The sequence below is a fragment of the Bos mutus genome, chromosome 8 (genome assembly GCF_027580195.1).
Source record: "Bos mutus isolate GX-2022 chromosome 8, NWIPB_WYAK_1.1, whole genome shotgun sequence".
NCBI lineage: Eukaryota > Metazoa > Chordata > Mammalia > Artiodactyla > Bovidae > Bos > Bos mutus.
In genome coordinates, this window is record NC_091624.1 from 9,181,925 (window position 1) to 9,194,898 (window position 12,974).

The window sequence follows — 12,974 nt, forward strand, 5'->3', positions numbered from 1 at the left end:
TGAGAAGCAACAGAGGGTGAGCATCCAAAATCTCCAACCAGCTTGTTCTTAAAACCCCGCCAGGCTTCTTCCAGTACTGAATTTCAGAGAGATCAGACTGGAATCTTTATTCATATAAGTACACCTCACGGTGCTGGGGTAACTGAGCTCTGATGCAGAATGAATAAACATGAACTGTTAATGAACCATGTCATCCACAGAAACATACCTGGGGCACCTACAGCACACAAGACATAGTGAGAGAAAAAATAATAATGACAGCCACAATTTATTGAGGTTTTACTCAAGTTTGCAACTCACAGTTGTAAGCACTTTACAGTATTTTTCCTATCATTTAATCTTCACAATCAGTTGCCAGGTAGGCACACTTATCCCCACTCCACCTTTGAGGACTGAGACCCAAGGATGGGAGGCACCTCCCCTAAAGTGGCAGACCTTGGATTTGAATACATGCAGCTCTGGAATCCAAGCCCTCCACTCCCACTTCACAACACAGCACCATCTTCACCAGCACCATACTTATCATTAACACAGAACCTTGAAACAGCCCACACGTTCTTTTATGGAATCTCATCTCACAGCAACCTTGTAAGGTCTAGGCAAGACAGAGATCACAGAACTTTCTAAAAGAAGAAATGAGGCTTGAACGCAAAGAGATGTATCCTGTGGGCATACCTGAATGGCCCATCTGCCCGGTGAGACCACCAGAAACTCTACAGAGAGGGAAAGGCAGGAAAGAACACATCAAGGGCCCTTTAAGGAGAAACTGCTGTTTTCTCAAAACACACATATTTTTATTCTCTATTATTATACTTACCAGGGCTTTGTGATTGGATGATAAACATGGGCTTCTACTGGTCACATTCACAGCCCACACTTCCTCTGTGGCAGGCAGAAGAAGGCAGTGATCACTTTTATGAATAAATCTCATTAAGCAAAGCAGGCCACAGCATTGGCCGAAGAGAAATGCTTAAAACAGCCATTTCTAAGAGCTGGTCTATGCTCATGCTTTCTCTTCTCTGGCCCAGAGAAAATGGTCAGATTCATCTCTTACATGGTAAGTCAGCCACATAATTACAGTTCATGTTCACTAGAGTCATTTATAGAGTGAACTGACATTCAGAGAGGTTAACCTAGCCAAGGTCACACTGCTAAGAAGAAGCAGATCTAGGATGAGAATCCAGGTCTCCTGCAAGCCTATCCAAATGATGATCAAGTCTGGGCACCTTATCTGTGTGAAGCTATAGAACCTTTCTACATGTAGACAAAGGCATAACAGACAGAAAGGCCAAGGGCAAGAATGGAACAGAAAATGCTGGAACTTTCCAGATATTTGACTTTGAAAGGGCCAATTAAAAAAAAAAGGAAAATCCAAGCTACCCATTATAAAGATGCATAAACTGAGGACCAGCCAAAAATTACATAGCTAAAAGTGTTAGTTCAAGACCAGAACCCCAGTCTGTGCCAACTGTACTCATCATTCAACTGAATACAGAGAGTGTTTTGCAAAAGCTACTATTGAGGTGACAGCACTCGATCTACAGGAATTTCTTTTCCTTAGCAGGTCTAGGTCATACACAAAAAGTATAAGTCTTTGTCCTTGAGGGGTTTATGGGCTAGCTAGAAAAACAGGCCTGTGCACAGGAAATCAGAATTAATAACAAAACGGCAGTAAAGGCAGCTGCTGCTGCTAAGTCGCTTCAGTCGTGTCCGACTCTGTGCAACCCCAGAGATGGCAGCCCACCAGGCTCCCCCGTCCCTGGGATTCTCCAGGCAATAACACTGGAGTGGGTTGCCATTTCCTTCTCCAATGCATGAAAGTGAAAAGTGAAAGTGAAGTTGCTCAGTCATATCCAACTCTTAGCGATCCCATGGACTGCAGCCCACCAGGCTCCTCCATCCATAGGATTTTCCAGGCAAGAGTACTGGAGTGGGGTGCCATTGCCTTCTCCAGTAAAGGCAGCAGCTACATCAAAAACTCAAAGGAGGAAATTCCCGGGGGGCCCAGTGGTTGAATCCCGAACTTTCACTGTAGAGGCCCAGGTTTAGTCCCTGGGCAGGGAACCATCCAGCATGCCATGTGTCACAGCCCAAAGGCAAAATAATAATAGTAATTTTTTAAAAAGAGAGAATTTAAGGGAGGCAGAGTCAGGAATTCCCTGGATGCCCAGTGGTTAGGACCCAGTGCTTCCACCGCCAAGGGCCTGGTTTCAAGCCCTGGTAAGGGAACTCAGATATGCAAGTCCTATGGTGTGGCCAAAGAAAAACAAGGTGAGATGATTTGGATTAATAGATTAAAGAGGTAATTTTAAAAAACAAAAAAATAGAAGTAGCAGCGATGTTGGAAGGCTTCCTGAGGAGGGGTAAGGACAGCTAGGCTTTAAAACATGCAAGGAGGAGGGGCAATATGGAGGAGGAGACTAAGAGGAACAGACTCCCATGTATAAAATAAATAAGCTACAAAGATATACTATACAACACAGGGAATACAGCCAATATTTTATAGTAACTATAAATGGAGCATAACCCTTAAAAATGAGGAATCACGACATTGTACACCTGAAACGTACATAGTATATCTTACATCAACTATACCTCAATTTTAAAACATCTTTTTTTAAAAAAAAAAAGCATGCATAGGAATCCAACAGATGCAAAAGAATAGCTATGTCAGTTCAGGAAACATTTTCAACCTATGAAGGATTTTTATGGGCGATGAGGCCAAAATTGCAGATAATGGCAAAGTCTTCGGCACTGGGGAGCCTTTAAATGCCAGGCTGGGGTCTTTAGATTCGGGCCCAGGGAACAATGGGTCTTCATATTTTTTCAGAAGCAGAGCACCTGGAAGCCTCTGAGCTCTTCATGGAATTCCACGAGGGAGAGATCTCGCTTCACTGCAGGACAGCGTTAGTGTGAGGGAACAGGACTGCTGTTCTCTCTGCAGTGAGACCACACCCACAGGCATGTGTGCCTTGGAACAAAGTAAGTCCTCTAATCAGACAGGATCAGTCTCTTCCAAATCTCATTAGTTACATACTGTTCGTTCCTTCCTTCTGTCTCCTGAAGGCCTGCGTGCTAGCAGACAAGCCCAAGTGACATCGTTTTTCAGAAAATGTAGGGCAAGAACAACTTAAAAGTGGAGAACATTCTGAGAATTTACTTCTTTGCTTCAGACTGGGAAGGGGGCATCTTATAATTTAAGGGGCTCGAGGCAACGCCACACAGAGCAGAGTCCTTCCGGAGTCTCCATCTGACGCGAAGCAGGTGAGGACCGGAGCATCACCTGAGAGCCAGCTTTGGGCCCACTTTCAGCCCCGTCTGGTCATCTTCACATTTTCGGGGCTCACCAGACAATGAAACGGATGGGCGAGGGGCCCCTTCCACTCATGCCAACAGTTCTAAGCAGCACAGAAAGTAGCTCAGAGTGGGACCATCCGCTTCTGCAAAGGCCAGGGGTCAGCGTGGACTGTCGACAAGCCATTTTGGTGCAGGGTCCTGGAGTGAACACCGGATCCCCAGTGCTGAAATGAATGACAGCCTCAGGGCACCCCAGAGCCTCTCCATCAGCCACCCCGGGGCTCCAAGGCCTCCCTGACCTCTCACCTTCAGTCCTGGAGGAAGAGGAGTACCTTCGTTCCAAGGTCACCTGGTCAGGAATGGGCAGCACCCGTGCCCAGGATGTAGGCCTCTATGAGCTGGCAGGGGCATGGAATCCTTGGAGAGTCCATGTGTCGTGTCCCCAGTGCCTGGGGAAGCTGAGAGGTCACGAGGAGGCGGGTGTAGTAGCCACCAAACACCGCCAGCAGCTGCTGGGCCATTTCCTGGAAGAGGCAGGGAAGCAGAGTGAGGCCCACAGAGAAGTATCTAAAGAGTGAAGAGAAAGCCAAGTGGTCCTCGGCTTTGACATTGGTCCCGCAGTGACACTCACTAAGAAGAACCCGGCCAGGCCCTCAGCCGGGGTTCTTGCAAGATGCCTTAACAGGTCGGGAACTCCAGCTCTCAAGCTCTGTGGGGCTACTGCAGTCTCAATTTCCTCATCTCCAAGGTGGGTAACCTAACTGCTAGTAGGTGATAATATGCACAAAAAAGCTTCCCTAACGGCTCAGACGGTAAAGCATCTGCCTGCAGTGTGGGAGACCTGGGTTTGATCCCTGGGTCAGGAAGATCCCCTGGAGAAGGAAATGGCAACCCACTCCAGTACTCTGGCCTAGAAAATCCCATGGACGGAGGAGCCTGGCAGGCTATATAGTCCATGCGGTTGCAAAGAGTCGGACACGACTGAGCAGCTTCACTTTCACTTTCATGCACAAAAAAGCTAGGGAGCACTACAGAAATTACCATTAGCTTATAACAGCCAATTGCACACACACACAGAGACACCCTGTCTCTTTCTCTCTCTTCTTCCAGTTGCAAGTGATTTTGTAAAGTACAGAGGTCCAGGTAATGCACCTGAAGAGAAGCGCCAGTAAACGGAGGCAGGGTTCGGAGAATACCCCTATGATGGCAGATTCTTCAATTTACACAGGGTAGTACCTGCTGTATTACTTCAGGCTAGTATTCCTATATTAAAAGTGCTCATCGAGGCTACCAGATCACGCTTCTCTCCTCTATGCTGTGTGAGCCCCCTAGAGAAAATAAAGGATGCTCTGATCCAGGGAAAGCGGGGTTTAGGGCCTGACTCAGTTGGATACTTAGGGGCAAAAAAAAGCTGAGCCTAAGAGCGCGAGGGGACCGTCCCCGTCCCACTGAGAACCTGCCTTCACTTCCTGTCCTCATGCACGTGAGAGGAGCAGGTTTCTCTCCAATAAACTACAATGCATCATTTCACCCTGTTCACACATTTGTTTTTGTTTGCTTGTTGGCTGGCTGAGGCCAAAGACCTCTTCAATCAGAGGTGTGTGTACAAAGGATCTGACACAAGACAAACACAGTATGATTCCACTTAAAAGAGACACATACAGCAATAAATTCAGGAAGCCCAGGTGGCTCAGCGGTAAAGAATCCACCTGCTGATGCAGGAGACCCAGGTTCAGTCCCTGAGTCAGGAAGATCCCTTGGAGAAGGAAATAACAATCCACTCCAGTATTCTTGACTAGAAAATTCCATAGACAGAGGAGCCTGGTGGGCTACAGTCCATGGGGTCGCAGAGTCAGATAAGACTGAGTGACCAAGCACGTGTGTGTGTGTGTGTGTGTGTGTGTGTGTGTGTGTGTTAGTCACTCAGTCACATCCGACCCTATGGACTGTAGCCCATCAGGCTCCACTGTCCATGGCATTCTCCAGGCAAGAATACTGGAGTGGGTTGCCATGTCCTTCTCCAGGGGATCTTCCCGACCCAGGTATTAAAGCCAGGTCTCCTGCGTTGCAGACAGATTTTTTACCACTGAGCATGCACACAGAGCAATAAATTCATAGAGACAGAAAATAGTATGGTGGTTCCCAGGAGCTGGGGAAGGTAAGAGAGTTTGTATTTTAATGGGTATGTGGTTTCAATAATGAAGATAAAAAGGGTTTGGAGGAGGATGTAGTGATGGTTGCACAACAATGTGAATGGACTTAAATGCCCTTGAATCATACACTTACAAAGAATTACGGTGGGAAATTTAATATTGGGTATATTTTATTGCAGTGGAAAAAAAATTTAAGTAAAAAAAAAAAAAAGAATTGGAAAAATTGTGTTTACTGCATGCTCTTATTAACACATTTGGTCTCCAAAGTTCCATCCACCTGTCTGGCAGCTGGGATTCCAGGGAAGATGCTCTAGCTCCTTAACGTGCAGCACAGCTTAGGTGGTAGCACCCAATAGAACTTTGGAGCAGGAGGAAATGGAATTCAACAGAGATGCATATAAGATTTCAGTATCTAACTGCAATTTAAGGAGATAGATTGATGACAGACTGGCTGATAAACAGATTTTAAAATGACCCAAATACTTATCAACATGTTCATGTTTAGGTAGGCTTACCACCTATGGACCCACAACTACACATCCCATGGAACTACACACAAAAAATACCAAGATACTTTTTAAATGGGGGGGTACCTAATAAGTATTTTTTATTTAAAATGTTATATTTATTTTCCTCTTTCAGAGATCTTTCACCTGCAGCCAGTCTGAAGGTTATGCAGTAAGGTGTGGGTTACACCCAGGCTGTTTATGTCGGTACAGTTAGGGATCAAAAAAAGTGGGAATATCAGCTCAGCCACCCTGGGACAGACTGGGAACAAGTCACTTCACTTTGCTGAGCCATTTCCTCAGCAGCAAAAGACAGAAAATCGAAACATCTTTCTGATTGTGCTACAGTAAGGATTTATTAAAGGAACTTATGGAAAGAAAGCCCAGTGTGCAGTACTCAATAAATGCCATCAATATCACTATCATTATTCAAAAAGCAGAAACTAGCTCTGTTGGATCAGTGTTTCCTTAGAGTTATCCTTTGTGCTAGAAAAATGCTGAAAACATCAAATAGCCTACCACTTACTAATTCAGATTGAGCTTTGCACCCATTTACTTCAAAATTGATTAATATAAGCAAAGAAACTCAACAAGAAAATTTGCCTCCTGAAAATCATAGGCTGGTTTCTGCCCTGGATTCTGCCATATTCTCCCTTGTTATGTGACCTTGAGTAAGTCAGCTGACCCCCTGGAAGTTTATTTCACCCAACAAGAAAAAAGGGAAAATAACCCATATTTTAGAGGAAATGCTAAAGAATTTTATGCATGACAAAAATCTATAAAAATGTAAGAGGTCATTATAACTATTTATCTGCCTTTCACACATACTGGGTTCCTCCTGAAATAAGACAGTCTGGCCCAGGCTGAGACTTGGGCATCGATTGTACTTTCCCTCACTACGTTGTAAGAGCAGCTACTTTAAAAACATGTGCACACGCACTGAGACTTGATATTCATGACAGGAAATTGTATTACTATTGGTTTGAGTGAATTTGAAAAAAATCATTTAAAAGACCCATCATAGTTAATAGGCTATTTCACATAAACCCAGACATGAATGCACAAGAAAGAATGTGACCTTATATTTTCAGCTCTTTGAAGAGATTAATATATTTATCATTTTCTCTCATAATGGTCCTATTTGCAGGCTCCCCACTCCCCATCCATGCAAAAGGGAAAGTCTGGACTGGACTAGACTTTTCATCTCCAAATCTAGTGGCAAAAAACCAAAGGCAAGTGTTCTCCTGTATCACACCCTGCCGGAGATCACCCCTCGCGGCTTGTCATCCAAACCGTCTGTCCTCATGGTGAGAAGGGGGTTCCACAAGCTGCAAACCATATTACCAGACTTCTGGTCTACCAGCTCTTAGCCATCCCAAACAAACAGCTTAGCTAGCAGGACCCAACAGAACTTTGGAGCAGGAGGAAATGGGAATTCAACAGAGATGCACATAAGATTTCAATATCCAACTGCAATTTAAGGAGATAGATACATTGATGATAGATCGGTTGATAAACAGATTTTAAAATGACCCAAATATTTATCAACATGCTCATGTTGAGACAGGCTTACCATCCATCAACACACAACTACACATCCCATGGAACTATACAAAAAATACCAAGATATTTTTTAAATGGGGGGGTACCCAGTAAGTATTTTATATTTAAAAATTTATATTTATATTCCTCTAAGCTATCTTTGGAGAAGGCAATGGCACCCCACTCCAGTACTCTTGCCTGGAAAATCCCATGGATGGAGGAGCCTGTAGGCTGCAGTCCATGGGGTCACTAAGAGTTGGACCCGACTGAGGAACTTCACTTTGACTTTTCCCTTTCATGCACTGGAGAAGGAAATGGCAACCCACTCCAGTGTTCTTGCCTAGAGAATCCCAGGGATGGGGGAGCCTGGTGTGCTGCTGTCTATGGGGTCGCACAGAGTCGGACACGACTGAAGCGACTTAGCAGCAACAGTAGCAGCAAGCTATCTTTTAAACTGCTGCAGTGAGGAAAAAAAATATTAAAAAAAACTAGTAGGCTGGAAGAGGTGTATTGTCCCAACCAACTCAGTAAAGGCACGTCCCAGGAATCTACAGTAGAACTTGAGAGCCATGCACGGACTCTATGCAAACACCCGGTGAAGGAGGGCGGCCCTACCGGCCCGGGTGCCTGTTACCTCCGGCTCAGCCTCAGGAACAAGCTGGCGAAGTTCAGTCTGCATGAGCGGCTTCTCCGTGGAACCCGGACGGTCGGGCAGGAGAGGAGTTTCCTCCAGCAGGTTCTCTGGCCCCTCGTTGGCTGTGGGGCTTACCCCAGTCTCCATGACAACACACAGCTGGCTCAATCTGCTTCTCAGCAAGGACTACAAAGGAAACAGAGAGGGGCTCAGTGGTGTCCTCAGTTGGGTGGATGTAGGAGGCCAGGTGGCTAGCCAAGCATTGGACCCACAGAGGATGGGTGGACTGTCTACAGATTCAGATGCTGACCTCAGGAGACCCTGGAGCTGAGCCACATTGGAGAGATCAGATAATTCCTGCAAAAATACAGTCAGAAGCACTTTTCCGTCCATGCTCTCATCTGTTCCTCAGCGTAGCCTGGGACATGGGAATCTTTACCCATATTTGCAGATGAGCAATTGAACTCAAAGGCCTTCTCCTAAGCCACACAGGGACTAACTTAGCTGGATCGGGGCTAAGCCACAATCCTGACTTCAAGACCAACTATAGCACTTTCGGGACCGAGGAAATGGGTCCCATGAAAGAAGCACAGGGCTCGAGGATGGGAGGGCTGGGCTCCAAATCCAGCATTTCCAGCTGGCTCTGGGCCTTCTCAGAGCCTCAGTTTCTGCTTCTGTGTAGGTGAAGCAAAATCTCCCTGTTCTTCCCCAAAACACTGAAGATTCTAAACAAGGGAAAGTCACTTAAATATATGGTATTTTCCTCTGCCAGAATCTTTATCATTGTTGTTGTGATAAATGAAATCTATTATTATTTATTACTATTATTATAATTAAAATAAACATTCACTATAAGAAATGTGGCAAATGCAACTAGTTATACAGGAAGAGAAAAACAGCCATAATATCCTGGGCAAAAACAGCCATGATTCCACAGAGGTATTCTTCCTTCCAAGTAACTTTTTCCTTAGACATTTTCCCAACACTGAGATAATGCAATCTATACAATTTAGCCTCCTGGTTTATTTTCTTCTTTTGTTTTTCACTTAAGGTATCTTACTTACTTCTTGGCTCATCTTCATCTCTCGAATGTGATCAGACAAAAACTGCGCACAGGTCTCCAGGTCAAAATAGACAAACCAGAGCTGGGGAGAGAAGCAGTCATGACCACAGAGGACAAAGCCCTCCGGACCTCGAACTCTCCATCCCCAAGACGGGCCTCACCCCCTGCCTCCTCCCCGCAGGCCCGCCCTTCTGGGGATGACCAGATTCACCCTGGTCTCAGATGGGAGCCATTCTGCTGTCTCTGAGTTCCCCTACATAGCCGATCCCCTTTGGATGACTGGCAGACAAATGGCTTTGTGTGCAAAATTCAGAAACTGTCAAACCCTGTCCCAAATGGCTGAAGTCCCATCTCTCTCAAGTCACTGAACATCCCAGATAAACTCTGGACCATCCTGGACATCACATATCCACCTGGGATGAACGCATGTATGTACCCCCTCTATCCACAGTGGTTGGGATGCCCTTCTGTCTGGAACCTAACAATCAAACGAGTGAAACCCTTCAGAGCTATCACCTCCACTGTTCGTGGCCAGGTCAGAGGTCAACAACCTGGGGGCTCTGGAGGCAGGAGCGGCTAAGAAGTCTGCTGGCCCCTCGCCATCACCTCCCGTTCCACCTCCACCTCCACAGTCCCCAGGAGGCCGGGGTAAACTCAGCCAGGTGGAAATCCTCCATGTTCACACATCACAACCTGAGTTCTGCAAGAAACCACTGGCGCCTGGCCCACTGCCCTGGCCGCAGACCCACTCCTCTGGATCTCGGGCCTCCCTCTTCCCGGTGAGACCCAAGGTCACATCTCTCCCACTACCTCACCCCCAAGGGAATATGTGGATTCCTTTTTTACTTTTTATCATGAACATATATACACAGAAGAAGAGCACAGGAAGGCATTAACTCCCAGTCACCCATCATCTTGGTTCAGTGATTACCTCTTCATGCTGCACTGATTTCACCTCTACCCTCACCCATTACTCACCCTGGACCCCTCTATGCCGCACATCCCCCCAAAAAATCCATTATATCACCCCGTCTCAAGATGCTACTTTGTAACTGGAAGAACCTGGTTTTTTAAAAGATGTGTCCACTCCTTAGTCAATCCAGCCAGCCAGCCATATATCCAACTAACACTTGCCAAGTCGCTCCTCTGTACCAAACGATAAAAGAGGATTTAGAGATAAATGAGGCTGAAAAGACCCCCAGATTCAAGAAGCTTCTGATCTACACTATCACGCTTGACCTACCAGTAGTCTAGTGATCAAGTTCACCCTTGGTGTCAAGCAAGATCCCTTTACATCCTACACCATCTCGGGCGTGCTTCGTAAACTCAGAACCTGCCTATGTCTGTTCTCTGCCATAGCCTCAGTACCTAAAACAGTGCCTGGCACATTGTGGGCTCTTGGTAAATATTTTGGGGATGTACAGGTCATATGCCCAATGGGCTTCCTACCAAAGACCACCTGTACCCCCACCCCGGGCTCCCACTGGGTGAGATGCAGGCGTGACACTGACTGAGGAGATGCACCAATCCCACTGGCCGAGCACAGCCAGGATGGGGAGCCCTGAGCCTCATCCAGCCCGGCTGTGTCCCAGACACACTGCATGACCTCCTTCTGGTCGCTTCAGATCTCACATTTCCCTGGAGCCAAGGAAACAACCAAGCCAGGGCACACGGCCTTCAGGGTCTGACCTGCCTCTCCAGGGACCTCATCTGGGCACTGAGGGCTTGAAACAGGGGAGGCCCCATCTCTCTGCTGAATAAATGTTGAAGGCAGAATGTAGCTTGGCTTCCTTCAAACTGTCCCTCCAGCCCCGCCTTGTGGAGGTTCTAGGCTGCTGCTAACCACAAAGAGAGGAGTCTTCAGAAGGGGACACAGGAGCAGGGAGGAAGGAAGGGCTGCTGATGCCGTCTCTGTTAGCAGACCCGGGCAGACACTGCACAGACCTGGGGAGCCCGGCCTCAAAGCTCCCACAGAAGGGGTCGCTCGATGACGCAGTACCTGAATCACACTCTGGCAACCTTCCACCGTGTCTGTAACCCCCAGCAGCACCCGGTGTCTCAGGAGGGCTCCGTTGGCAGCTGTCAGCCTGAGGTCTGTGTTGGTGTTGGCCTAGAAGACAAACGCCAGCCTCACGGCCTGAACTTCATGTTGTCGGGGCACTCCTGGGCCCAGGCAATAACCATGCACTGTCCCAGCCCAAGACACCACGGGACAATCTTGGTCTTTAAGACACAGCCACTGTCTCCCCTATACAACAGACTGTGGGGTTGTTGGGACAATAAATTCAACAGTGTCAGCAAGCCTGGGGTGAAGCCCAGCTCCGCTACTTCTGGGTAGTGTGGTCCTGGTCAGCTGTGTCCCTTCTCTGAGTCTCGCTTTCTCCAGTTCTGAATAAGGATAAAAAGTGTCCCCAGCCCTTAGGAAGGTGGTGAGATTGAATTGAGACTGTGTGTGTGAAGCACTTCACCCAGTGCCCAGGACACAGTCATATGCCACAGGTATCTGCAGGAGGAGGGGCTCCTGCCTCTCCCAAACAGGGGAAACCAAAGCGGTGTGTACAAATGCTGAGGCTCTCAAGGATGTTGTGTGATGCAGGTTGAACACAAACAGTCAGAGTGACGACGGTCAGGGAGGGGGATCTGCAAGGTCCTGAGTAACAAGGGATTTGAGAAGTCCTTGAGCTGAGGCTCAAAGGAAGACGTAAGGAAGGCTGTATGACCACAGACCAGTTACTTAACCTCTCTGAGCTTTGAAGAGTTAATACGTTATATAATACCAGGTAGGATTATGCGCTCCCCTTGTGGCTCAGATGGTAAAGAATCTGCCTGCAACGCGGGAGACCCAGGTTCAATCCCTGGGTTGGGAAGATCCCCTGGAGAAGGGAATTGCAACTCATTCCAGTATCCTTGCCTGGAGAATTCCATGGGCAGAGGAGCCTGGCGGGCTACAGTCCACTGTCTCACAAAGAGTTGGACACAACTGATCAACTAATGCACGCACACAAGTAGGAGTACAAGCACGCTGCGTATATGACATCATTTAGTTCTCCCGGCAATCCTATGAGGAGCTACAATTATCATCCCATTTTACAAATGAGAAAACTAAAGCCCCGAGAGGTTAAGCCGTAAGTCACCCCAGGTTGTAGGGCTAGCAAATGGTAGGGGTATCCTGCCTTCTTGTCAGGTTGTTGGGCATAGATATCAGGCCCCAAATACAGAACACATAATAAGTGCTCATTAAATCATGGCCATATTAGAAAGTAAAGGATCCTGGAGGATCAAAAAGAGCAATGAAAGAAGAGCCATTATGCACCTGGGGCCTCCATGCTGCACCTACGAGGGAAAACAGTTTTGTTCATCTCTCTGCCCTATGCCCAGCACATCCCCTGGCATTGCTGAGCCTTCGTGAATACCAGCTGAATAGGGAAGAAACAGAGGAAGGAGGCAGAAACCCACAGCAGGCCTCCCTGAACTGCCTCCCTGAAGCACTTGCCAGGCACCAGATATTTTTCTTGCTCCTGATAAAGCAGAACACTTAGCATTTTCCCCCTCCCCAAGAGAAGGTTCTTATTGCAAAAGCAGCCAGTTCAATTTATTTTTTTATAGGCCAAACACAAGACCATGAAAGCATTAACGGAGCCCAAGGGCAGCATTATTTTGTCAGCCTCATCTCGAAGCTCAACAAAGATCCTTTCAGAATGATTGAGCCATAAAGTTCCTATTCGTTCCTGTGAGCACAGGCGCTAAATGGAATTCATACCCTAAACTCTGACCACATT

At 47.0% G+C, this 12,974-nt stretch overlaps 1 protein-coding gene across 5 annotated transcripts in view; it reads right to left on the reverse strand.

Moving 5' to 3' along the window:
- Positions 1-262: 262 nt before the first annotated feature.
- The window catches only part of TMEM268 (transmembrane protein 268), a 29,095-nt gene continuing 16,383 nt past the window's right edge, over positions 263-12,974 (reverse strand). For 3 of the 5 annotated variants that reach the window (XM_070375030.1, XM_070375032.1, XM_070375029.1), the window contains exons 6-10: positions 11,195-11,305; positions 9,197-9,277; positions 8,133-8,318; positions 3,604-3,821; positions 263-3,495 (exon numbers count right to left, since the gene is read on the reverse strand). In XM_070375030.1, the coding sequence (XP_070231131.1) occupies positions 3,651-3,821; positions 8,133-8,318; positions 9,197-9,277; positions 11,195-11,305 (549 nt within the window). In that variant the 3' untranslated portion in view covers positions 263-3,495; positions 3,604-3,650. Of the gene's footprint in view, positions 3,822-8,132; positions 8,319-9,196; positions 9,278-11,194; positions 11,306-12,974 lie in introns of all 5 variants that reach the window. The other 2 variants (XM_070375033.1, XM_070375031.1) reach the window with 2 other exon arrangements.